The sequence below is a fragment of the Liolophura sinensis genome, chromosome 9, assembly GCF_032854445.1.
Source record: "Liolophura sinensis isolate JHLJ2023 chromosome 9, CUHK_Ljap_v2, whole genome shotgun sequence".
Classification (NCBI taxonomy): Eukaryota; Metazoa; Mollusca; class Polyplacophora; order Chitonida; family Chitonidae; genus Liolophura; species Liolophura sinensis.
In genome coordinates, this window is record NC_088303.1 from 31,300,699 (window position 1) to 31,328,531 (window position 27,833).

The following is a 27,833-nucleotide window of genomic DNA, read 5'->3' on the forward strand; positions in this document are numbered from 1 at the left end:
CTACGTTGATGAAGGCGTCTTCAAATTTGAAATCCCCTCAATGCTTTTCCCTTGACCATCGTGACGTTTCGTGTGCTTTCCTCCAACTGAAACAAAAGATGTCCAAGATGAGGATGTGAAACGCTAATAAGATTTTGCATAGACGTCTCTCATGCAAAATGAAACTTCTGATTATTACTTTTTCGGCCATAATTCGAGTTATGTTTGATTGTATGTCCAGATGATTGTGTGAATTGGAATTTGTGGCAACTTTAATCATGTAGGTCTAGATAACAACAAATGCAAAGAAATCCACAGAAATGACAGTTTGATATTTGACTCGAGACATTAATGTTCATAAAAAGTGCTGAAATTGAATATGAATATTCGTGAATGAAACCGGCTGAAAAGGATTAAGATATTAAATGCATCCAGAGCGGAGTAGCAAGATGGTTTTTACGCTGTACTCAAGAATGTTTCACATATACGCGACAGCGGCCAGCACTATGGTGGGAGGAAACCGGGCAGAGCCGTGGAGAACCCACCGACACGTATAGCAATTAAAACGAGACACAGGACATACGATGGTAAGACACTTCATTGTTAATAACAATTAAATTTATACTTTTTAATATCCAGTAGTATCAAGATATGAACTTCAACTTGGCCATATGTTTTAAACAGCCATCACTTTTGTGCGTGTCAAAACAAGATAGACACTATATCTTGACTTTAGCTATATAATGGATGAGGTAGGTATCAAATATTATTTCGGACATGCGCAATGAAACAGCCTTTATCCAAAATCCAGGATAATTCCCTTATTAACAGATTATCATTGTGGCTATATTCTAATAGGATTACAGTGTTTTGACGTCTTGGTCGTGATTATGGTAGAATTCTGTACGAGGTTATCCAGTACAGAAGTGTACGAGATTATCTAATACAGAAGTGTACTCACGTGAACATTTTGGACAGCATTCCCCTGGAACCTGTTCCTTTTTTAAACACTTCAACCTCGGACACTTCTGCCGTTTACACTTCGTTTTGCCTTCCTAAAAAGGAGTTTAAAAAACACACTGTAGTCCCGGAATATGAATTGTTTGATTGGTTTTTCACGCCGTACTCAAGAATATTTCACATAAATGACGGCGGTCAGTATTAAGGTGGCAGAAAACCTGGCAGGAAACCGGGCAGAGCCCGGGAGAAACCCACCGACACATATTACAATTAAAACGAGAAGCATGACAGAACATACAAAGACAAGACACTTTGTTAATAAGTTAAAATCTTAATCTTGGTTTCTTTATATTAGCGCTTTAAACAAAACTCATTTGTATCGTTTTCTTTCCTCTTACATAAATTGCTTTCCAAAAATTATGTCGTGTGCTAAATTTTTTGTGTTGAATTTGGCAAGTTTCGCAGAATTTTCGACTTACGTTGCATTTACACGTAATACACTTCATAGCACCAAAGTGAGACACGTATGGATGCCAACTCGATCCACTATCGTGTTTTTTCCCAGCAAACATACACGCTGAAACACAATGACAAATGCGTTAGAAAGTTCAGATCTCTGGGCAAAGAATGTAGCTGGAAAGCATGAAAGCAAGAAAGTGGTAAGACAACGGCTTTTCCAATTTTCTGGCGTTTGTTTTGCACTGACACCTAGTGTACCGTTCAGCAAATGGATCCAACGGGAAAAACACAAACAATTTCAAGGCAAGCGTTTCTTCCTTGAAAGAAATACACTGCTAAATTGGCTTGAAACCTAGGCAATCGCATAATGTGACAGTTTCCAATTCTATGTTCATTTCTTTTTTATCGTTTTGACAATTGTGTTAAATTGACATGTAATAACTCCTGAAAGGCTACTTACGACAGCTAAGTAACATGAGGCACAGCCATTCAATACATAAGTATGTTAAAGTTAAATGTCCAAAGAAGTCGTATTAAAATAAGAACCCTCCAGCAAAGTTTTCGAGGTGCATTTTCTATTTCTGTAGTTTTTGTCTTTCTTCTGGGCGCAAAGGCAATTGTGGATAGTTATTCGTGTATTAAAGGGTAGGCCAAGACTTCAATGCCTGGTACTTTGCACACCTCTAATATGTTTTGATAAAGCAGTGCTATGCACCGTCCAGCATGAACCAGAACAGTCTTTGGCGGGCCAAAAAAAACAATTGCCTTACTGTAACTTACCTCCTGCATCAGTGGATCTGTCCCCTTGAATGGACTGGACATCAACAGTCGGAAACTTAGATTGCTTTTCTTGATCATACGCTGGGGAACATTAAACAGCGAATAAGTTATCCTGTTTTGATTACAATTAAGGATCCAAAGCGTTTACTGTGTATAGTCTTAAAATAATTAAAAATTAGATTAAAGAGTAGATTTACTAAGTAAGAGCAGATTTACTAAGTAAGCAACATCTACAGCCAGATTTGCAGCTGGCATTTATGTTTTTTTTATTTGATTGTTTTACGCCGTACTCAAGAATATTTCACTTATACAACGGCGGCCACTATTATGTTGGGAGGAAACCGGGTACAGCCCAAGGGAAACCCACTACCACCCGTAGGTTGCTGGAAGACCTTCCCACGTAAGGTGCAGCTGACATGATCAAATAGGCTACATGAAATGTTAAAATTCTTGATCTGCTGTAAACAAGGTATCATTGACTGGAAGTTAAGTCCATGTTGTACTCACTTGGACAAACTTTGCAGCAATCCATTTCATTTTTCCTTACAGCAACAGCATCCGGACAATCCAATTTCGGACAGGTAATTTTCGAGCAACTAACTTCCCCACCAGGCTGAAAGATATCACACAAGATTACAAATTATTGTAAAAATATTTCATTCTAGGAAATGGCACACATATGCTATTTCCTCTCTCTCTAATATCCTTCAAAATTTCAGTTTTGATAAAACCTTTGCGCCACGAAGTCACCAAAAATATCAAAGTGTCCCAATGCCTGCTTGTAATAACATTTTACAAGAGTTATGCCCCTTCATCATGGTGGCGGGGGGGAGCCCCTCAATGAACTGTGAAAAGAATTTATTGGATTAGACCTTAGTACCTACTTAATGTTTAACCACACACCATATGCGTCCATTTCACAATACTAATTAGGACTAAAAGTGAAATACAAATTTAACTCTTAAATAAATCCATCAAAGTGCTAAAATTGTATTTAACCGCCGATTCTGTGTTGTGGAATTACAATTTCAAGTGAGCATCAAGCTTCAAATATTTCGTTCTGTGTTAAAAGATTAAAGTTTTAGATTTTATCACAAAAACTGTTTCAAGAAATATAATAACATAATAAATATATAATACTTACAACACAATTACAGACAGCACATGTAACGTAACCAAAGGGGGGAATATACGGGTGCCAGGAAGTTCCGATCGGATGCCATCTTTTATCACCACTAAAATAACACGAATCTTCCTTGGAAATCGTAGGGGAGTCCGTGTCCAGCGCTGAGGGAGAGAGAGAAGAGGGAAATGGGGGTAAATGTATGTATGTATACGTGTTTTCAGTCATATGACCACGAGGGGTCATTGGCTGTGTGTACATACACTCTGCCTTGTGACAGGGCGACTCCATGTTACCAATTCAAAGTCAAAGTATTTAACTCGGGCAACTCTTTCAGTCCAGAACCGATTCCCAAAGAGGCCCTGGCTGTTATGACTAAGTGCTGCAATCACTGAGGTATCATGCCGAAGACACCAGACGTAACACCACACACAGTCACATTATACTGACACCGGGCCACCCCGTGCAGTTTCCTTGCTCTAACCTCCTAGTGCTGAGCGCCAAGCGAGGCAGCAGTAAGTACCATTTTTGTTCCATAACATGCTTTTTGTAATTTGTAAAGTCTTTGGTATCAACCACCCCGTTGGGGGGGGGGGGGGGGGGGAATGTAGCTCACTGCATTTACATGTATATGATGTGTTGATTATGTACGTGATTATTGTACGCAACGGTATATATTTAGGTCATACTTCTATTCTGTCATACCATGTATAGGTTTCGTTTGCAATGAACCATGTTCAAAAATGGAAAATGAAAACCTGGTTGCAATGTGACCATGGGGCTTTTTTTGGTGGATTGGCTTCATTTGATTGGTCTGTTTCACTTTAGCGACGGCGGCCATCATTATGGTGGAAGGAAACCTGGCAGGGCTCGGGGGAAACCCTCGATCTTCCGCATGTTGCCGATAGGCCTTCCAGTTTATGACTGGAGAGAGACATCAATCGTATAGGTAGGTGTCATTGTGCTGCAGTACCACGCTAACAGCTAGGCCACGGATGTGAAAACCCTTAAACATCATATTCTATGGTCAAATGACTTTCGTTTAGATGTATAAGACGTTAGCTATCGGTAACAGTAAAGCATGAAACGTACAGACAAACACAAGGGGGGAAACATCCACAAAACGAGCAAATAAGAAAAAAAATCACTTCGGTGGGAACGGGGCCATAGATAATTTTAAAACATACCTGGGCAGGAGGCACAGCACTGGCCGGGCACGTGGACGGGGTTAGCACAGCTCAGGACAGGACATACCTCTTTGTGACATTTCACCTTTCCCCGCTGACGGTTGGACGAAGGTACAGGGAAGAAATTTACGACATGCACAATTTAAATACTGTTATATTTACCGAAGAATAACTATTACATGATTTCTATTGCATACAATTAACAATTCATCATATAAATATTTCGCAATTATTGCACCCAGCTACTGTGAGGAAGTCATTTTTTGGTCAGATCCAATTTTTTTAGCTGACTGGAGTTTTACGCCGTACTCAAGAACATTTCGCTTATACGACGGTGGCAAGCATTATGGTGGGAGGAAACCATAGAGGCCAAGTTAAACCCACGACCATACGCAGGTTACTGGAAAACCTCACCTACTTACGAGCTGGACTCACAGTGACCGCATTGGTCAGAGGCTCCTGGGTCATTACGCTACGCTAGCACGCTAACCACAAGACCAAGGAAGCCGGGGTTGATCAATTGAGACTAAATGTTACTAGACGACAGATATCACAAATGGTAATTAATTGTTTATGTGGTATAAAGACTTTTAGTCAAATTACATCCCAGTGGTGTTCCTATGGTAATTAATGCCACGAAAATTACTGCTAACGACATCTGTAGTCAACACAAATGACACCATCCCTGAGTACCAGGCATATGCTTGATTTTACACTGATGCAGCATTAAAACTTCCCCTTTATAAAGCACTGTGGGTTGTTTTTAAACTTCTTCCTTTACAAAGGTCTGTGCGTTGTTTTAGTGGTAGGACGTACCTTACAACTACACGTGTTACACACGGAATCCACATCGGGGACCCAACTGGACCCGTCATCGTAAAACTGACCCTCATACTCGCAGGAATAACTGACCACTTCTTCCAGACGATTGCCTTGTTCGTCGACCACCATGTTACTGTCGTGGTCACCAAACAACCGCCAGCACTTGTTCCTCACGGTGACCTGGTGAACGGACAGAAAAGAGATTAGACATGGTGTTAGCTTGCAGTGAAAAAATTGGCGTCAGATATTTATTTATTTATTTGCTCGGTGTTTTACGCCGTGCACAAGAATGTTTCACTTATAAGACGGTGGCCAGAATTATGGTGAAAGGAAACCGAGCATTACCCTTGGGAACCCATGACCATTTCGTTTACATTCATATAATTTTATTCATTTTATTTATTCATTAATTCACTCAAGAATATTTCACTTATATAATAATTTCACTCAGCAGTGTGGTATGAGGAAACTAAGAATCACGACCATGGCTTAGAGGCAGTTTGCTAGCAACCTTCCCCAGGTGCGACTGGAGAAGAAGAAGCATTAGTGAGGGCTTCGGCTAAACAGAAGGCCTACCACATTATGTGAAGTGCGTGGAGAGCGGATTTTAAACCATGTATGTGAGAAAAAGTAGACTAACGATTTGTCATAGCGAATCTTTCAGAGCATAACAACTGTCAAAAAAGCTATGGATGCAATGTAAAAATAAGTTATGCGGAGTAAACACATTTCTCTATCACAGGTTCGTCATTGGTACAGCAGGATATTTAACCTCTTAACTTTGAAAGACAAGACAGGAAAGAGCACGGTACAATTTGTATATTTGGGATGGAATATATAGGCACTTGGCAACTCGACAACTCCAGATAACAAGTGGCCTTGCACGTATTAGTATTTTGAAGACGTATCCAACAGCATGGTGTTATGCTTTAAGATACCATGGACTGTTCGCGTACATATTTGTTTATCATGAGCCATTCTGATAGCCATGGCTTCCTCCACTTTTAAGGTACCCCTTAAGCTGGAGAAACAAGCCCATCCAAATCTCAATGTACCAAGCACAGCATCCCGTTTTGTCTTTTATTTATTTTTAGACACCGGCTCTACTACTTACATTTCCTCTTAGTTCTCCCAAGGGTGTGCTCATGGAAGCTACCTGTAAAACAGCTTTACCATCGTCTAGATTCTTGTATAAATCCTCAGAAATCTTTCGAACCACACCAACGGCCTGCAAACAGCGACGAAACGATCAACAGTAATACCAATTTTGCTCAATATATAATGCAACGTTTTGGCAATTTATATTTTACATTATTTCTTGTCTAGTATATCGTCAATGTGTATGTCAAACTGATGCCATTATAATGTTCACATGAAATGGGAGTGCAGGAACCGATGCTTTTATAAAGAAAGCATATTTTTTGTCAAGATTTCTGCCGTAATTCCTCACCTTGTTTCCACTGAAACCACCAAAAGTCTTCACGCTGTGTCTGTTAGAGAGCACAGGAATTTCTCCCCCTAGCGGCGGAACGCTGAGTTGAGCAGCCACTGTACTGCCTTTTCCAATCGTTATACCCTCTAGCACTATCTCGTAGTGCAGAACACAGTTACTGTCAAAACCAAACCACGCATTTCCCGCCGTTCCTGACGTCATAGACGGTTGAACGCTTCTGGGTGCCAAGACAATGGGGAAATCTAACAAGACACATAAAAAGAGGCATGAAAGGATGTCAAAGTCGTAACGGAATATTCAAAAAGTTTCGTTCAGTATCGTCTCTTTGAATTTGGAGTTGTCCGTTAAAGAAATTATGAGTGAAACGATTTTCAAATTGAAACAAAAGAACAATTAGCACTAAAGTGTAAAATATATTTAAAAAATAACAGTTGGAGAAAAGTCTACGTTTATCTCAAATCAAGAACATTAACTGTCTTTCTGGGCATCGTTTTGTTTCCCACATCAACCCTACCGATGAAATGCCTATAAATCTTTGTAATAACCCAGGAGCAAGATTAAATAAACCATATTCATTTAGTAAATATTCATTGATATTTAATAAATAAAATAAATATTCACAACTGACCTCCGGGATGTTTTGTGTGTTCCCGGTAACCAAGTTCAGTCACATGGCCTCGGATTTCACTGATCTTGTGCGTTTCCGTGGCTACATTGATATAGGCAAACTCGTTTAACAACATATAAGTATCCAAAGCCTTTGGTTTCTTGTACGTTCCATTCACCTGTAACAAACGTTTTAATATACATTAAATATTACACCTGGTCAGTATAAATGAAATCATAACAGACAAGTTTTTCAGCTAATACGTTATTATTTCTAGCCCACTGACATCTAATAAATTGACATCACTACATTTATTACCTAATTCCGCTTAAACCACAGTGTAATTTGCCACCTGACAGGAGGCTGTATTTCACCGGTTACGTGTGACCGATTGCCAGCCATCACAATGTCGTTGCTTCTCTGAGGGGTTTTTTATTATAGTACATTCCCTAAATCTTCGAAGTAAGCCTGAATTTCTGCTTGGCTCTTATATTACTGTCTCAATGGGAAAACACATTCCAAGGTTTCAAAATTATATGACATGGATCAATCTTTTCCGCTCTTGCTGCTTTGTCCGCGACTCAGTCATGAGGTTTAATCAGCTAACTAGCGAAAGTCAGTTTTATTCCAGATTATTCCGCCCATAAACCTCCGTCATATTTTAACACTGAAAAATTCTTGACTACGACTTTTAACATCAATCGAATAAATAAATCAAATTTCTGCAAAACTGACAATAACTGAACAATACTCTCCAAAATAAAAGGTGTACCGTTTTGTACACATGTGTTTGCTATGTAAACAAGATGTGTATCAAAAGGTACACAATTTGGTACACACTGAAAGTGTATAGGAACATAGCGATGATGTATGCAAGGTGGGTACACATTAGTGTTCCTCTGAAAACTTGCTACAATTAATACGTGACTGTAGTACATAACTTGTATATTTTTTGTACTTAGTTGCTTTTAGTTAGTAGACTTTTACGGCATGTGGACAACGTTTGAAATCAATGGACTACAGCTACTACGTCGAACCACTGCTTACCCAACCACTGAAACCACTTTCATCCTGGACAAAGTTGGACGTCAAATCAGCCAGCTTCCGCCGTTTATTCTTCCTGTTGGGAGCACCTTCTAACCGCACCTTTGTCACCTTACTGGACAATCCCACTAGACGAATCTGAAAGGATGACCGAAGCGATATTGTGCTGATCTTTCGAATGTGAAAACAATGAGAAACAATTAAAGTTGTGTATGACGCGATATAAAAAAAATGGTCACGAAAAAAAACATTACTGGGTCACATTCATCAAAATATCCTGTTGGCCAATTACTATATTTATGAATGAACAGAATATGTCTGTTATGTCTGGAAATCGAATGTGAAAAGGCCTGCAGCAACTTGCGGATGGTCGTAGGTTTCCCCCGGGCTCTATTCGGTTTCCTTATATTATAACGCGTGCTGCAATCTTATGGGCCTTGGTGAAACGTTCTTGAATTCGGCGTAAAACACTAATCAAATAAATAAATATATTTAACAAAGAAAGATGCTGTTATAACAGAATACATTCTATCATCACTTAGACAACAGAATTTCTATTAAAGATTAACAGTTATGAAAGTATATACACATTTGTATACATGTGCGATGTTGCCGTCTTTCTAATCGTCACTCGCATTTAAGTAGCAATCTCCATAACATCAAAAGTCTAAAGCAGAAAAAAAACTATTTGACCCTTTAACCATATGTCAAATTCAGCAGTATTATTTCCATGCGTAGTAAATTCCAGAAAACTGACAGGTAGAACGTGGCACTTGTTGTAGAAGCGGATTAGTAGTGTGATTCTCAATACCCCAGCTACCCAGATGATGTAATATGCAAACCAAGGGAAAAACATCTTTCACCTTTCTGACTTTGGCTAAATGCTAATTATCGTACCCTTACGTGGAAAGGTCTCTCAGCAACCTGCAGGTGGTCATGGGCTTTGTCCAGTTTCCTTCGCCATAAAGTTTGTCGCCGTCGTATAAGTGAAATGTTCTTGAGTACGGCGCAAAACACCAATCAAATAAATAAATAAATCAATTCTCCTACCTTGTAACCTATTCTTCCATTCTCTAGAAGAGAGAAGACAGCTGCTCCTGCACCACTCGTGCTGGCGGATTCCAGAGAAAGGCTCCCGGAGAGCGTCGCCTGGTAAGCTGCAAACAACAGTGTAACACTTAGGAACGTACACCAAATGGATCTTCAGACACACGCTCTTCACTTAAGCCCAAGGCATTTCCGGCCTGTTCTACCCGACAGTTGGGAGCACTGTCAACCAATTAGGGACCTGGTCCCAAAATCATAAAGCGATCGTAGATTTAAGTCAAAATTTCAAATCACATTAAAATTGTTCTTTATGTTACGAGGTCAATATTTTGTTTCTGGGTAATTCTGGGTAAGTTATAGTCCAACAAATTTCAGCTTGAATACTTGTACTTCCTCGACCCTTTACACGACTAGATATGATTGGGAACAACTGGGAATTCATTACACAAAGAACCTGCCAGATCAAAAGTAACCAAAGTTTGGGATGCGTTTTCGGTTATTAGAGGGGCGGGAGCAGGATTCGAACATGAGACCTCATTGATCAAGGGCCTAATTGTGGCAGCGAGGAAACCTGCGCCCTGAATTTCAGACAAGCCTATTATAAGAAGTAATTACAAGAAAATTAGGATACTTCCTAACAAATGAAATCAGTTGAGTATTATATATTACTTGAACACGACTGTCTTGGCATGACAGATCCTTTGAGAACATCCCCAGCTTCGCTGATCACTCGCACTGTTAGTTTTCCCCGGGCTAACTTCTTCGCTTCACCTCTGGTGATTTTCTCCCACACACCATCGACCACGCCCTGAAACCGATGAAATTCCTGTGTTGTAATAACCCAACAATAACATCAGCATTTACATGTAACGGGATATAGTTCGTGTAATGTGAAATTCCTCTTCTCAACGTGAATTCAATTCAAAATGATAGACTCGTGTTCACGCGTATGTAACGATAACCTGCAAATCTCGCTCTAAAGAGTGATTTCGCCTTACATGACTGATACGTTCATGTAACTAACTTTCTGTAGAAGTGAAACAAACCTCTGATTTTAGTAAGATGGAATCAGTTTTCGAACTATTGAACATATAAACACATATAAGTATATAATTACCTCTGGCGTCACAGCCCGCGGCGTTCGCTCCAGGACATGCCGCCCTTTATTTATAGAAAGTAACACCTGACGCGCATAATCTATTTACAAAAAAAAATACATAGGAGAAACAAATCAAATGGGATTATTTTCAAAACTGACTTTCAAACATTGACGAATACTACCTCTAAAAAGGCATAAATGCACCCTAATACAACATTGCCATGCTATATACATCATATATCTATTTTCAGGTAGGATTTCGGTACCGTCCTTTATTTTTGAAGATTCAAAGCATGAGTACCGTTTAGAGATATATCCAGTATCTACGCTAGCCCACGAAGTTTCTTTTGATGAAATTGTTCAGAATCATGCTGTGCTTGAAGTAGCTTTAATTTAGCTATATACAATAAACTACCATTTTCGGGTAGAAGCCCTTCAATGTAGACCCGGTAGTGGACTCGTTTTTGCTTGTGGTGGTAGGTCAGCAGCATGGCGGCACCAGCACCACTCTTCTTGGACGGGTTTAGCAAAGTGATGAATGTCTCTGTCAGAACATAAAGAATATATATATATTTTTTATTAATTATAATTCTTTGAACAACAGATTAAAAATCCTGGAATACACTTACATTTACGAGGTACCACATGCATATTGGTAATCAATGATAATGGTAGCATCCCTATTGGCCCTATTTCCCTATTTCCTATAACCCTAGACTTGAGAATTATACAGTCTCAGAATGTTTCGAGTTTGGACCGTTTTTCAGTCGACAAATATACTTCCTGTATTTCATTTTCAAGCGTTTTCTCCAGGAAGTCTATGGAAGTCATAAGAGCTTATGTTAATCGTCCAGAGCATGTAATGTCGTGAAAACTGACTTAATTCCACCTAAAAGTGTGATCTCTACAGCTATGCATCCTATTAAATCAATCAGCTAAGTGTACTTTGGTACAGTGATCAGTAAATCCAGTGGCTTGTCGATACAAGAATAAACTATTTCATCAGAAAGCACTTGTCTGCGTGGGTGGTTTGGCTGGTAGCTATTTATAAAATGTACCAACTAGCAACAAACAGTCCCTTTTTCAAACCAAGTCGTTTCGCCCTGGGTGCTAACGCTCTACAACCGACTGGGATTTTCCAGAAGTTCTGTCGGGCAATCCTTAGTTCTCGTCTTGTTGTTCTTGCCTTTGTCGTGACAGAAGTAGCGAGTGCTTGCGTGAACCACCGTTTTGTCACGAGATCGACTTAAGCCGCTTTCAGCCATCACGCCGCCCATTGACTTGGTTCGCCTAGAGTCTCAAAGGAATGTTGGCAATGTAGCCCGAACCTCATGTGAGTAACGTCGCTAACAAATACGTCTTCGTTTTGATACTCGGATCCGCAAGAGGCGGCTACGGAATTTTTGCCACCAGACCAGTAGTAATTGCTGCACAATGCTCACTTGACACCTGCAAATCCGCCGAATTAGCATGGATATGATTCCACAGACGGTCAGAGCGAAGGCGACAAGATCGGGTTGAGAGGCCGATTTGCGGACGCCTGAGGTAGTTAACTGGCTAACCCTAGTTAACTCCCCAACCATCTTTCTATACATACCATCAGTCTCAGATTCCTCCGGCAGAATCCACCCAGCCACCTCGCCTTTCTGACGATGTGCTGTCGTCAAGACGACAGAAATATAGCCCCGACTCAGGAAATCTTTATATATTGACGCCAGCTTGGGCCAAACTCCGCATACCTGAAAACCATCCATTAAACCAAATTAAAATTTTTATTGCCGTTTTCAACAATGAAATAGCGCCTACTTTACCTGCAATTAAAGCCAAAATGTCTGATTTAATTGTTCCTAAATAAACAGTCTTGTGCAAATTAACATGGATAAGACGGGGACCATCTCAGTGGTGAGGTCATTCACAGCACTGACTAGTTGTGAGAGTTAACATCTTGATGATCTGACCCATTTTTTGTTTGGGGCTAAATTTTATTCTCGTAATAATTTCGCTGATATGTATACTTCTCTTTATCAAAGCCAGACACCAGTTAAAGAAAATGTTCAGTGCGGTATCACTGAAATGTTACACTAAAGTCACTACTATATAGCGACAATGTGTCAGCCATTGCTTGAGATATTCTATCATTGTTCGTCCCTTCCTGGTTTCCTCCTACCATCATGCTGGCCGCTGTCGTACAAGTGAAATATTCTTAGATGTGGCGCAAAACACCAATCATATAAGTAAATAAATAGATAAATAAATGTTCGTCACCGAACGAAGACGTACAATGTGATGGCTAAGATGTTTTATGCATAAGTGACATGAAAATCTTACCATATGTTTATCGTCCGCCCTGGGATGAATTTTCTGTTCGTGTAAAACAGTGCCATCTCGTTCAACGAAGCGAATATATCTTAACTGCCGCATCCTGAAAGTAATACATGTCACCATGAGGTTGAATAAATACATTTCAGTCATATTTGTCATATATCACAAACCTGCCTCTTTTAGATTTCTTACATGCTGTGGATAAGTAAGATTTGATTTACATCATGAATTGGTTACACACGTCGCATTCAGCGCAGACGTTTTGAGTTCAGAAGGGAAAGATTTTATTTTCCTGGGATTCTTAAAAAGGTTACATGTAAAATTCTCACCTGCTGTACGATATGGAAAACCTCAGGGTGTTTTTCTCCACAAAGAATCTACCCCAAGCCACGCCTCTTGTGGAAACTCCAGATCGGACATGCTTACCCACTAACAAAGCCTTAAATTCTAAATATAAACAAACAAATTTATGGCAGCATTCCAGAAAAAGTTTGAACGAAGGATGACTAGCCTATATGATTGTCTTATATAGTCTTAACTAGGTATAAGTTAACAAAACTGAACGGAAACAAACGATTACAAATTTTGCTTGACATATACGGAACGCATATAAATGCTTGGAAATGATGCGGTCATACAACGCCGAAAACAGAAGAAATCAAATTAATTCAAAAATTTATCGTGTTAGGAAATATTTCAGCAGTCAATCTTGCGACAAATACTGAAAAGTCATAATGTTTCTTTCATGAAAGAACAAAAGCGCAAATCCAATCAAATTTCTGCTATTATTTCAAAATTGCCCAAAACATTACATTTAGCAAAATATCAGCCTCGTGTTGCCGTTCAAAATTAGTAAAAGCTCTTAAAGCGTATAAAACGCGTCAAATAACGTTTTAAAACTTTAGAATCATTTTAACACTATAAATAGTACAGGTGCACGTGTGATATTTAGTAACACATAATTTGAGCTATTCCTGGTGAATACAGAATTTAGGTTACTGGTTAGTGAATATGGATTTTTGCCCAAAATCTCCCGTATAGCCATTTTTTTTAACTGTATTAGAATTCTTTGGGAAAATGTAAGCATTCCTTGCGAAGAAATGAGGATCAGTGTAGAAAGAGTTGCCAGATTTACCTGAGAATCGAGCCCTCCCTCTCACATCCCCTTGGACCGTAGCATCCTTATCCAGGGGGGAGAGCTTCGTCCCCTTAAACACATCTTCAAAATCTGCCCCTGTGTAGAGAAGAAAGATTGAAGCGTATTTCCACGATTCCGTTCAGAATCAGGTGTTACTGGTAGAACACATCAATGGAGAGTCAAATACACTAACACTCAAAAAATTAATCTGTTACTTATAACAGAACTTCTGTAGTCTGAGTGATACTAGAATATATTTTGTTATAACATAGTACTGTTATATTCAACATAATATCCATTTAGTCTAACAGAACCTTTACGTTGAATTAATGGAACCTGTGTTATTTTAGCAGAATAATCTGCTGCAATAACAGAATACATTTTAGCATCACTCTGACAGGCTTCCTGTTAAAACAGATTCATTTTTTTACTGTATATATCTTAAATATGTGCGATATAAAAGGGCCCACGAAAAACAAACACATAGTATCAATGAAAATATACCAGAGATTCTTGCAATAGAACATAAATAAGAGGAAGAAAACAGGCGAATTGAAAAGCATAAAGTACATGTAAGTATAAAAGAAGTATATTTGTATAAACAGTGCATGTATGTCTCCAATAAAAATATGCGATTCAGAACAGAAAAGAAAAATAGATCAAATCGAATCAACAGGTTCAACATGTAAACGGAACACGTCATTTGTTTCCGCCATTAGGGTTTCATATAATAGAGGTCTGAACATTTTAAAACTGAAATATTTGACAACACTCAAGATGGTGGACCTTACATTTATGTAAATGTACTTCAAATTAGGCAGAGTATGTCAACGTTTGTTTACTTAGGCTTGGGGAAGAGTGTAAGCTAGATTTGGCCTATTGGATAAAGAGCATGGACTGAATACTACTCACTCAATAATATTTTACTTATAGCATTTTGGTGGGAGAATTACTGACAGAGACCAGGGGAAACATACGCCCACACATGTTGCTGGCAGACCTTCCCGCGTACGACTAGATAGGAATCTAGCATGAGCTGTCCTTACACACAGCGGTGGCATTGTTGAGAGGTTTTGGGTAGTTTGCTGCTCTAGAATGCTAACCACCTGGCTACAGAGGGGCCTCATTGACATAATAAAACACATTAATTGTTGTCAATGCCCCGGTTTACGTCAAAAGGTCTTGGTCTTAACGTCAAAAGAACTTTTAAAAATAGTAACTTACCTTTCTTATTTTAATGCTAATATTTGTCTTAGGTGTTCATAACAAAATTGCATTTAAGTTTAGGGATAATATAAATAAGTTAACACAAAATCATGGGGTTGGATATAAGAAATATTAGGGCGTAATGGCTCTGTCATAGGTACACAGTTATATTATATCTACGTAAAAGAATACAGATTACATGGATTGATTTCTCACTTTACGGAGCTGCAGGTGTTCTGGTAAGGGCAACAAAACAAACGTTTGTTTCCGGTTACTTTATACCTAACATTATTAAGTTGTTTTACAGGTTAATCATGCGCACAGGCCCATTAACCGAAACTGTTACAAAATTTCCGGTATTTATCATTATACGTGCGCGGAATACATTTCTCAGAGGACATGCTCATAAAAACAAAAGCCACTGCCTCTTACTAAAAAAGTGTTATGGTATTATCAAGCACAATATCGAGTCCAATGGCAACAAATACGCCGTAAAATGAATGTACACAAGCATCACCTTGGTTAATTTGGTTTCTCTTGTAAGATCTCTTAAGTCGATTCTTCGTGGGCAACAAGAAAAATAAGTTTAAATGGGGAGTAAACAAAAACCAGTGGCATAGGGCAAAAGAAAATTGAAATTAAACAAATAAATAGCTTGAGCTGGGATAAAAGGCGTGGTTGCAAGTCAGGCGATGAAGCGATTCGGATGGTTCCCGAACTTTGCCGACACTGAGAAGCTGAGAAGCTCATAAGCACGTGGGAGAGCGATTAAACGCCGAACCCAATCTGCTCTCACATAAATCCTTCTGCACCTTGCCCCAGCTTCCGGGCAACCAAGTACGTCTTTAGACTACGCCTGATCGACAGCAAGGTGTTAAAGGGCATGCAACGCGGCCGTCAAGTAGTTCGAACTATAGGTTACTTTGTTTACCCCTATAAGTAAACCGTGAACAGAGAAGGGTAGGGTCGGTCTATATATAGGTTAAACATGTGTCTGAAATCAACACTACGTTCACCTTATTAAATCATTGGCTGTTTAATTTATGTTCACACAGCTAACACGAGCGCATTGATTTTCCTTGCTATTTATGTAGTAAGTTTGTCAGTCTCAACCTCAAAAATATATATTTCCATACCACCAACTCGCACTTTCCTTTACAACATAACAAAAACTGAGCATGACCATTTTTTGTTGTTGTTCTTGTTGTTGAACTGTGGTTGCTGCAAGTGAAGTCTTAGTATTTGTCACCCTGATAACCTCCAGAAAGGTGGGTAGTAACATTAGGCAAAAAGTTTCCAGTTACATCCAAAACAGACAAAATTCTGATATATTTTAAATATGTGCAAAATTGCAGAGCAGAAATTTATAGTGCATCAAGAACCTAAAATGTCTGTGTGGCAGTATTATCCTATTAGTGCTCCTTCATTCTTCAGTTCGGAGGAAAATCTTCGACTCAACTGCTCGAACTGTGCATGTGTAACCTTCAGGTGTAAGGCTGAAGAATCATGTGTTATTAACAAAAAGTGGAATGCCTGTCTCTGGGGTGCCGCATGTGTCGTTTGAAGAAAGCAGGAATGATCCATATAATGAGAAGGGTTTTAACTTCTTGTGCCGGGGTATTTCTGATGTCATAATTTACCAAAATATTATAAATGCTTTTGATAGAACTTACAAGAACAAGTGGCACTGGGTCAGTCGACACTAAAGTGAGAAGGCGACGCCAGAAGTATGTTCTGGCTGAAGAGACTATATCCGAGGTTTTGGCCCAAATGAATTTTACTATTATTGTAGAGTAATAAAGCTCCTAAATTTTATAAAGCGGGTCGCATATCATTTTTAAACTTTAAAATCATGTTAACACTATAAATAATACAGGTATGGTCGAATCTGATATTGACTGAAAGGCAATAATATGAGCTACGAAAACTATCTTACAGGTATATATACAAATGATTTTCAAAACAAAGTCTGTAGTAAGGGGATATTTCCCTAACACGCAATAAGCGTCAGTTCGCCATACGGTGCAGTGAAAACGTTGGTGTCGGCGGCTGTGATGTTACGTTTCCTTCAGTGAGAAACAGCTGCGCTGCGGTTAACACGTGTACATAACACTAACTCCATATCTCATATATTGCCCAATTCACCATACCATGTCACAAACTCCCGAATGGTTGGCCAATTTATATATGCATCTTTCTCGTGAAAAGGCTTACTGACAGTTACAAGGTGTGTGGCAGAGCGTTAATCTCCCTGATTCCCTGACACCCCGACCCCTCCTGCCCGCACTCAACCCCACAGCTATTTCTGTGGTCAGGAAACCAGCTCTGCATTCCCTGGGGACAATAGTCGCTGTATTTGATACGGCTAATAGGCTTTGTTGCTTACTTTTCACACGAACCACGTGCCCGACCCAGACCCAGAGCATTTCTCGAGCCACAGGCTGTCGACTCAACACGGCGCTGCTACAAAATAGTGCGCTGTCTGTGGAAGGCCCTAGTGGCCACAATTTCTTCATTTGAATCACGTATTCCAATAGGCCAAGACAAAACCAGATGAAAATAGTCAATCGACAACGTGTATATTTTCTACCTTTTCTTCTCATACATTTAATTTTATAGCCTGAATGTTTTTAAGACCAAAAACGGAACAAAACAACTTTTTCAACGTGTATATTTCAAAATTCGTCCTTTATAATTTTCAAGATGAGAATAAAGTTTTGTAGCAACTCGACATGCATTGTTTGCAACAAGACAAATCACATGGCCATAATGGGGTACCATAGTTACATGTTGCGACGCATCGGGGGAACTAGGCTAACCATCACAATAGTACACAAAGACATTCCTTATTTCCAGCCGTACAACCACTCTCGATTTCTTCTGTACGACTCCTGGGACGACAATATCTTTACATTGCAAGATATCTAACGGCCTGCTCAGCAGTGGCTCTATTCTCCCGTGGACCCTTCTAAAGACTCCTTTCAAACTATTCAATTTAGCGTAAAATTCAGTCCTTTGAATAAGGTTAATCGCTCAACTGGCCTGGCATTGCTCCGTTCCTGGAGCCTTTCACGCATTTGTGTCAATTTACGACTCGCTCGTTTTCTATAGGTGAAAGATACCTTAATAAACACGGCGAGCGGAAAGAGTGCTTGCGGTAATTAATTCGGACAAATTTTCGAATTGTTGTGGTTTCTGTATCGACAAGAATTATCACTTAGAAAAATGTTTTTTCACAAACATTGCAATGCAATAGATCACCCTGGTTCGTGCTACTCTGGAGCATATAGTTTATTCTGACCGAGGACCGCCTATATATCACATAAACCGGGTGGGCATGCCTATTCAGGAAATGATATTACGACGCAGATTTCTTAGACTAAAATTGAATTTATATTCTGGGTTTTAGGTAATAAAGCAAAGTCACAAACTTCCAACAATATTGTACTGCTAGTTGTGACAAGATAACCAACAGAATATTATTACGCGGATTTGGGAGGCCTTTGACTTTTTAGGGAAACCATTTAATATGCCATTCAAAGCACAAATCACAATATTCTTTTTATCATGATATCGCTGAATCAGTGTAAAGTGAAAGATTCGATGTGCATGTGTGCTTGGAACTTTACGTCAAACTTAGTCATATAACGACGACGAGTCACTAGGTGTGGATGCATATCTTGTCTCTTCTTTTGGCAGGACGAGTCCATGCCGCTAAAGTGCTGCAGCCACTGAAGTATCATCCCGAAGACACCAGACATGGCATCCCACACAGTCACATTATACTTACACCGGGCCAACCAGTCCTGTTTCTTTGCTCTAACCTCTCAGTGCGGAGCGCCAAGCAAGGCAACAGCAAGTACCATTTTTGTTCCATAACATGGTTTTTCAGAAAATATAGGGGACTATATCAACATATATCGGATTTTTGCATCAACAATTGAGACATCTATAAGCATAAACCAATATGTAAATATACTGACCATCTCCGGGACAGCTCTTGCAGCACATGCCCGGGCGGATTTCCGGATCGTCGCACTTTGGCTCTGGACACTGGTTCTTGATGTTACGACACTCCACTTTACCGTGCTGACTTAAAACACCCTTCTTGATAACCTACAAGGGAAATACACGTAATGTGTACTACGCGGCATGTTCACAAAATAAAAAATAAATGTACACATAGGCAGTGTAAAGAGATATTTGAGTACACAATAAACAGAGGGGACATAGTACCTATGACGAAAACTATATCTTTTGGTTTGTTTATTTATTTATTTGATTGATGTTTTACGCCGTATTCAAGAATATTTCACTTATACGGCAGCGGACATCAATATGATGGTAGGAAAACGGACAGAGCCCGGAGGGAACCCACGGCCATTCGTAGGTTGCTGACAGATCTTCCCACGCACGACCCCTTGGTTTGATTTATACTTCCACATACCTTCACTTCAAATAAAAAAACAAGACAAAGCGAACAACCTATGGTACATATCACACAAGATCGATTTTGTTAATTGTTCATGTGGCAAATTTCCATGAATTGTATCGTGAATGTTCAAAATGGCCACCAAAATGTACTGCGATTGTCTCAACCTTTTGGTTGTTTTCACCAACCTTAATTACACACCTATCTTCCGCGTGCACACTGAAGTATATATCAACATGCAATTATTTGCCATGACTCTATGTTGGCTTGTGTATTTTGTCATTGATGTACACTGTTCATTAACATTTGTTGCTTTCGTTTCAGAACTCTTTCATGTGTGAATCAACAGTTTTGAGAGCTTTTAACGCCTTGTTTACATTTTCTCGGGCCTATTGCAATACAAGAGCTATATGGTCACGAAGCCTTGTTTACGAAAATCCTAGGCTATAGCGGTTTCTGAACTTTGGCACACAAGAGGCTTACTTTTCTTCTTAATTGTGTAAGTATAAAGTGCACGTATTACGTAAACGGCAACGTATTGCCTGGCTATAATAACAGGTGCTGTTCATTACATGATCAACAGTGCCTAATTAAGAGCCCCTAGCAACAATGACAATTGCCGTTTTCTTTAGCCAGCACGGGGAAATTGCGTTGGAGTTGAGTGTTTCTAGAATTCCAAGACAAAATGCTTACAACAGGTGCATGATTTGTGTGTAAACTATTATGTAATTCTTTCGAGTAGGCGAGAAGATGCCCGTTTTGTGCGAGGTTAACAAAAGAACACATGCGCAAGAAAAGAAGACATGCACAATAAAAGGTGAGAATACAGGGTTCTCAAGTGCATGTAGAAAAATTGCGGTATTAGCCGAGACTTGATTGTATATCAAAAACTTTCAAGGAATATGGAGCAATTAAGGTCAGTTAACCCGGTCCATGCTTAAGTTAAAGTGAGCTTTGTGGTGGATGTGTCCGTGTAAAGGTGTTATAGTATGATCGAGTATGAATTGGACGTTGAGACCTGGCATGGCTGGAAATCGGTACATGAGAGTTTCAAGACATCAGAATATGGCGAACTACAAGAAACTTGTCAACAAGTTGTCAAGAGTCAAACAAACTTATTGGGTGAATATATGCGATCAACTTACAAAACAGACGCATGCCCACAAAAAAAGACAAACAAAGATTACATTAAGGTAGCGTGAGGTTATTCAAGTGAAGCACTGTCCATGTTTTGCGTGTACGGAAAGAAAATTGATTTCCAACTGACATTTTATATGGCAATATTATATGTAGGCCGATTATAGTTGGCATGCGAAGAGAAATGTATTCCCTTATGTCGTTATGATGTTGACAAATTGCCTATTATCTGTAATTGTTGTTCAGAAGATATATAAACAAGCATATCTTATTCATAAATGAAATGATCCACGGACATAGGAATCACATAGATAGCAAAATGAAACGTTAGCTCATCGTGCGGACGTGAAGGAGAACAGATGCCAGTTCCGTCAAGTTTCATGCCGTGGGCCGCCTACCTAGTCACCCTAGCAAGTCACGAGTTTGTGGGAGAGAGAGTCGCTTTTCCCAATTTAGTGCACGAAGACAAGTGTGGAACGTACTCCCGCCCCCGCTCCCTTATTTCGCATAAGCAAGTGAAGTTGGAAACAAATGAACAAACCGCCTCTCATTTCGCACTTATGTCAATTTCATCTTCGTTTCCAAGAAGTGGAATTCATCGAACTACACGAGACTTTTCTAGTGAAAACCTAATTCAGAGAAATTTTAAGTCATTATCGGTAAAGTACCTTGTCCACATCTAAGAACATCGTTTTTTGGTGGTTTCTGCAATGCATGGAATGAAAGGCGATCGTCGGTCCGTCCACAAGATATCATGAAATATATTGCCCCAGCCAGAAAGAAGGAAGTCAAAAGCTTTAGTTGCATGGGAGATACTATCAAGCTTTTTGTTTTTATGGCCACAAGCACAATAAGTATACTGCTCATGCCTCCCTATGCGTCCCAAATGTCTGTATGAGATGCTGCTGGAGCTGAGGATCTATATCATTAAAAAATACCTAACTTTCACTTCCATTAAATAATTAATTTGTTCACGGCTTACCATACAAATTAGTCGATTAAGTTATTCTTTTCTGCGGCCTATCAATTATAATTCTGTATTTGATATATTAGTTTACCTTTATAAATCAATGTCCGATATCTTATATGCAATATTCGAACTACTTTGTCTGGTATTACAAGCTTTACACAAATATATAACATTGGTGGGCGAATGACTGACAATAATTGAAGTAACAGTTAAACCGGCATGTTTGTGAATGGTTTATGAAACTGGTTCTTGTATTTCAGATTATCGGTTATGGTTATTGTAGGCCCAATTGTTTGTGCATATTTTATACATGTAGTGTTACATAATTTGAGATTAAATTTTATTTCATAATTTATTTGAAACCGTTTCTGTAGTAGACAATTATGATCTTGTACTTGGCGGCGCCCGTGTTCGCGGTGTGTATACGCCTCGTGAATTACACCATCAGTGAGCTCATGGCGGCCTACGACCAGTTCTCGGAAGAGCGATAAAATACGAGAAGGTGGCAATAGCACGCTCAGACAGTTTTCGTGAGAATCAAACATTCCTGGGTCATTCTTCTGGGGCTTGAGTAGGAGTTAGGGAGATTTAGAATCTATTACTACCTAGAAACTTTAGGCCTTATCATGCTGGTCCGTGAAATGGGATCGTAGTAGCCTATAAGCTAATGCAATCTGTTACCATCGGCGCTTGGCAGAGCCTCGGACTCTGTGGTTAACCAGACCCGGGTAACGTCAAAACTTAAACCGGTACAGAGGGCGGCGTCGGACTGAACCCGATCTCATAGATTGCCTGTATCCCATGCACACCTACATCTTATCTTAGATACTCATTAGCCACCGACACGCGCGCGGGTACAAACTGTCTCCTTCCTAATTGTACCAGGCAGGTAAACTCAAGTCAGTCCAATACCTTCCGTGAGGTGAAATCATAAGTGAGCCGACTTTTTAAGCTGATCCAGCCATTGTTTCCCTCGGGTATAAGCAGCAGTTTTATTTTACTTCTAGAGTATTTGGGATGGACTTGTAGCCAACGACTCGCAATCGGAATTGTAAATAAAACAAAGATAGAGCTAGATAAAATGCCAACCTGACAGCAGATCAGATAACGTCTTTGCAAAACCTGCCCACGGAGAAAGCTATCAAAGGAATAATTAAGACCCAGGGATCTTTATTTGGCCTCCGTGAAACACTTTAAAAAGCATTGTTACATTATCACTAAGATAATATTAAACCCTTTCTGAATAATGCAAGCACAAAGTGACGCCATTGAAAATTTTTACCCAATCTTTTGTTGCTTTAGGCTTTTGTAGAATCTAATCAGTAAAATCCAAACATTGATCATTCAGTCACGGGCCTAACCAAAGTAATCTCTATCGTCGTTTAAATAGTTTTTATTTTCCTTAAATGGATAAAGAAATGTTTATGCAGCGATTTAATCGAAAGAAGTGAATAGCTGCATGTAGAACGGTTGACATAACGAAGCATTAAAAACTATTCAAAACATTGTCATATTCCAGGAGATTTCAATACTTTGAACACTTTCTTCACACCAGTCATTAAGTGTTCTCGGTAATTACCATATGAGGAACGACTTAAATCAATAAGTAAATAAAAATAAATAAATAATTGCGCAGTCCTTGTTGAATTACAAACGTATTCTCCACTATTTGCTAAGTGGAAAGAGGACAAGGTTCCTACAATTGATTCTGTCCACCCAGTTTTTTTTTTTAACATACTCACCGGCAAACACTGACACTTGACACAGAACATTACCCCCACCGGCTCCAGTTCTGGACTCCATTTCTCCTCCAGCTCATAAAACTTCCCCCCTAACTTACAACCTGGAAACAAACAACACAAGCCTGATAAGGATATGCATTTTCTTAATAAAGATGGTTTAACACTTTTAATTATAAACGTTTCGGAAGCTGTTGAATTGGTAGATTTCTTCAGAATAGTTTCCGAACCATGCAACTGATTTCTGTTTCATGGAACTACTTTCGATAGATGCAACTGTTTTTTGAATAACCGTTTTCGGCTGTGACACGGTCTATACTTTTCATATTTAAGCCTATCATGCAAAGTAGTGTTACTTAAACACATATTTATAATTGATCTGTGTAATTCTTTGTTAATAAGTGAAATACTTGAGTAAGGCGTAAAACACCAATCAAATAAACAAATAAGTTTATGTTACATGAAAAAAGGATATGAGGAGATTTTTAAAGTACGGTTTCCTTATGCCCCAGAGGTCACTCCAGAAATTAAGTAGCCCGCTGTGCTTACGTAAATGGAGATATATGTAGTTGTAGAAATAACTGGTGACGTTAAGCTGATAACGTCATTTCCGAATATCATAAAATATATAGTGAAGATAAATACAAACCGGTAAGAAGTCACAAATTTGTATATGATAACTAATGACTATGTTTCATGAACGGACATGCTTGTCGCAACGTTTATCAACATATCTCCATTAACAATTCTCTGATAATGCGGAAAGCAGGTGGACCTAAATGAGAACATGGACGAGTCTTTGGGCTTTGCTTCAGATCAGTTAATTTTCCGCCTCATGTACTCTGCTTTTCGTAAAATGTGAAACATCGGTCTGAAGCATGCCCGAAAAGTTTTATGGATTCTTTACCCTTCACGATGTAAAAAGGATAGAAGTTTTCTGGGGATTTTCATTCAGACTTTATTGCCAGACACACGTCTTTATGTCTTTCTCGCCCCACAACGCAGGCTTTTATCGTGAGTTATAATTACTTTCTTGTTCTTAGAGGCATGTACGGTGTAAAGATATCAGACGCCATCATAATACTATACGTCTTCATATAACGGTTCATTCACTAGGGATCGTTTAGCAACTGTAAAACCCCACATGAATTGACAGCTACATTACGTATACACAAATATTCCTGTGTGAGCCTAGTTAGCAATATGTTTTTTCATGGCCAGTAAATACCTTGACTATCTCTGAAAAACACGTGCGTCAAGAATGTGCCCTGGTAGAGAGCGTATACCACGTGACTACAAGCACCTGCCGGGGGGCGAATTCGGCGGGGCATCTGACTGTCATAATTTATACGAGCGTTTACCCTGAGCTACAGGTCTTTAGCGAGGAAAGCCAAAAGAACACGGTAGAAGGTTAAATAGCTCCACTATAAGGAGCCATAGCCCTATTAAATCGACCGAATCACACACGCTCGCCTTTCATTAGATTAGTCCGCTTCCAATTATCTCCTAAATTTGATCGGAAAAAAGCTTTGCAAAAAAGTGATATCTTCAAAAGTAGCAGTGTCATTGATTAAATCGCCCTACAACAATCATTATATTTTTTCACCCTTTTAGAGTGTTCTTAATTTGGTGGGGGCTTTTTTAGTATCTGTTAGTCCACAGGAGTAAATTATATAGGTGATTGGGGTAACTTAATTTTGGAGCACGATGAACAAACTTATGACCTATACACCTTTGAAAAACCAATTAAAATGTGATCATGTAAAGGAAATAAAGCTAATAATTTAAAATGACCAGATACAAATTTTAAACTTTTGCTCGAATTGAGCTAGCACGTGTGTTAAAAATTCGCCTAGTTTACAGGTTTATAAACCCTGGCAGTTGGCTCGAATATTGAAAGAAGATGACGTAATCAAATTAGTCAGGAAACGATGATAGTGTCGGTAGACTAACAGTTTACACCTTCTAGGCGCCTTTGCTTCAGATCTAACACATTCAGACAAGATTGCTTACAGCTTTAATTAGATCGCCTTTCAACACCTTGCCTCATTCGGTCCCCAGTAAGGAAAGCAGACAAAGGTGTCCAATATAAATAGTTTGTAACATTATAAAACACGCAGCGGACAGCTAGATGAGGGAAGCCCAGGGTTTCTCCCCCCTGAACACAAGCCCGGTGATCTCCACCTGCACACTCCCCCGGTTACTGCAAGTTTTCACGTGCAATTCGTGTTTTTCTAAATATTTCTCATTGGTTCAGAAGCCAAGATTGTACACCTCGGGCTCGTGGTTTAATTCGGTAAACAAACCCAAATTAACCTCACGACCCGGCTCGCCAAAGGTGGGGAATACGATAAAATGAATATGGGAGAGGTGTTAGTGTGTGTTTTAGCGGTCTGCTCACGGGCATAGTTTAAATTCTTAGCTTTACACACCGACTGGCCGGAACACAAGCCGTACAGCTAAAGTAAACACAATATCATAATTTGTGCTTAGCTTTTTAACGAGGGCATTGGGCTCTTTCATTACAGTCTTTGTCCCGTTTATGTATTATCGGTGATAAGCTAAGGCACAGAATATCAGTGCGACTAGCACTTTTAAATGTGCAAGTTCATAATTTGTACGAGTATGACATACATAGCACTCAGTTTTACACCTATGTAGTGCTCTATGCATACATGTAACATTTTAACAATTTTGCTGTATATCATGTAACGGCAGTAAGTAACGGGTCGCTGATATTTTATAAAAAAAATTATGATAGGATAGAAAATTAATCGCATTACCTGGGGTGGTTTTCTTCAACCCTCTGTCCCAGTCCGCTTTGAGGGGCATACGAGCCAGACCCTTGGACAGTATATTAAGGAGACCTAACACTAGCCAAATGCCAGGGTTCATCTTGGGGGGCCAGGGGATTCCCCTGATGACAGGTCCACTCCACCACGGAACAGATAAAACTAGAAATCAAACTCCACTGGTGTAAAACAAAAAAAAAATACAACAAAAACCAAAAAAAAAAAAAAAAAAAAAACCAACACGGGTCTTGCAGCTGTGTTGATTAGCCTGTCCGGATCCACTCAACGGCTGCCTCCGGCGAACTCCAGCAAAATAACACGCTCTCTCTATAGAACCTTACGTGATGTTCGAGGATGATTTTTTTTCACTGCAACACAACTCAAAAACTGGCAACAAAAGCCCGACTGCATATATCACCATATACACCGTAGACTTGATCCTATACAAGAAGAAGAATTTATACAGCTACACTTGAAATCCGTTAAAAAGCACCGTCCCTATAATCAACCCTGAGAGTATGCCCTGTCCTGCTCCTCATACCACGAACTCCCACACCTGAACTGTAGCCCGCCACCCACTCCAACACCTCTTCAAGGGTTTCTTAGCGCCCAAGCTCAGGCCTAAAGACAATTACACGCGATTCCATTGGTCAGATAAGAGTCCAAGTCCAAGCCGCACGCACACCTGTGCAGAGGACGGCCTTAAATGAACAGGTATGGACACCGCGCGCAGAGCACAACACACGCGCTCCACTCTAGCCCATTCAACTTTTTTCTCGCTTTCTATCTCTTGAACAGTAGGCCCGCAATGCGCATGCGAAATCTTTGATCTCCCCCCACTTTTCCTGCCCCATTTTGCCCCACACGAGATACTGTATTAAGTCCTAATCCAAATGAGCGAGTTCCACTGACAGGTTTACCTGATGAAGCCTTTATTAGCAACCCCGCCCCCATTTACACCCCATACACCTTTAATACTGCCCAGTACATGTATATATGTACCAGTCATTGATAATGATAGTGTATGTGCAAAAATTTAAGATAAAGTGACTAACATTTATCCTCTTTCTAATTTTTATTTATTTATTTTTTTCCCATTTTTCCCCATGTATGTATGTATGTATGTATACGTGGGGTTTTATTTCGTACTTAGCAATTTGTCAGTCATATGACGATGACGAGTCATTAGCTGTCAGCCCATATACTGTATTTTCTTGTTACAGGACGAGCCCATGCGGCCAAAGTGCTTCTACCATTGGTCATGCCAAAGACACCAGACATGACACCCCCACCCAGTCATGTTTTACTGATACCCGGCCAACCAGTCATGTTTCCTTGCACTAACCTCTCAGTGTTGAACATATCCTTGATTATCGGAAACTAAAATAAAGGTTTAAGGAAAGCTGAAAGTACACTTTTTTATTTTTTGATTTTCACATTGATAAATTTATATTAGCTATCATATGGCCCATGGTTATCCGTTCATAATGCGTTCCACCGACCTGACACCATAAAAAGTTTCTAACTGTCAGATATT

The 27,833-nt window shown here is 39.5% G+C and overlaps 1 protein-coding gene across 1 annotated transcript; it reads right to left on the reverse strand.

The window, feature by feature from the left end:
• Positions 1 to 26,399, reverse strand: LOC135475783 (chordin-like). The gene is made up of 23 exons (XM_064755723.1): positions 26,288 to 26,399; positions 23,508 to 23,608; positions 19,210 to 19,342; positions 14,018 to 14,116; positions 13,212 to 13,329; positions 12,889 to 12,982; positions 12,158 to 12,299; positions 10,976 to 11,104; positions 10,579 to 10,658; positions 10,131 to 10,269; positions 9,465 to 9,571; positions 8,418 to 8,552; positions 7,392 to 7,548; positions 6,761 to 7,005; positions 6,425 to 6,538; positions 5,305 to 5,490; positions 4,489 to 4,582; positions 3,323 to 3,465; positions 2,686 to 2,791; positions 2,179 to 2,259; positions 1,419 to 1,516; positions 941 to 1,034; positions 1 to 86 (listed from the first exon to the last, which is right to left on the reverse strand). Exons 1-23 carry the CDS (start codon positions 26,397 to 26,399, stop codon positions 1 to 3), a joined length of 2,793 nt encoding a protein of 930 aa, XP_064611793.1.
• Positions 26,400 to 27,833: the final 1,434 nt, after the last annotated feature.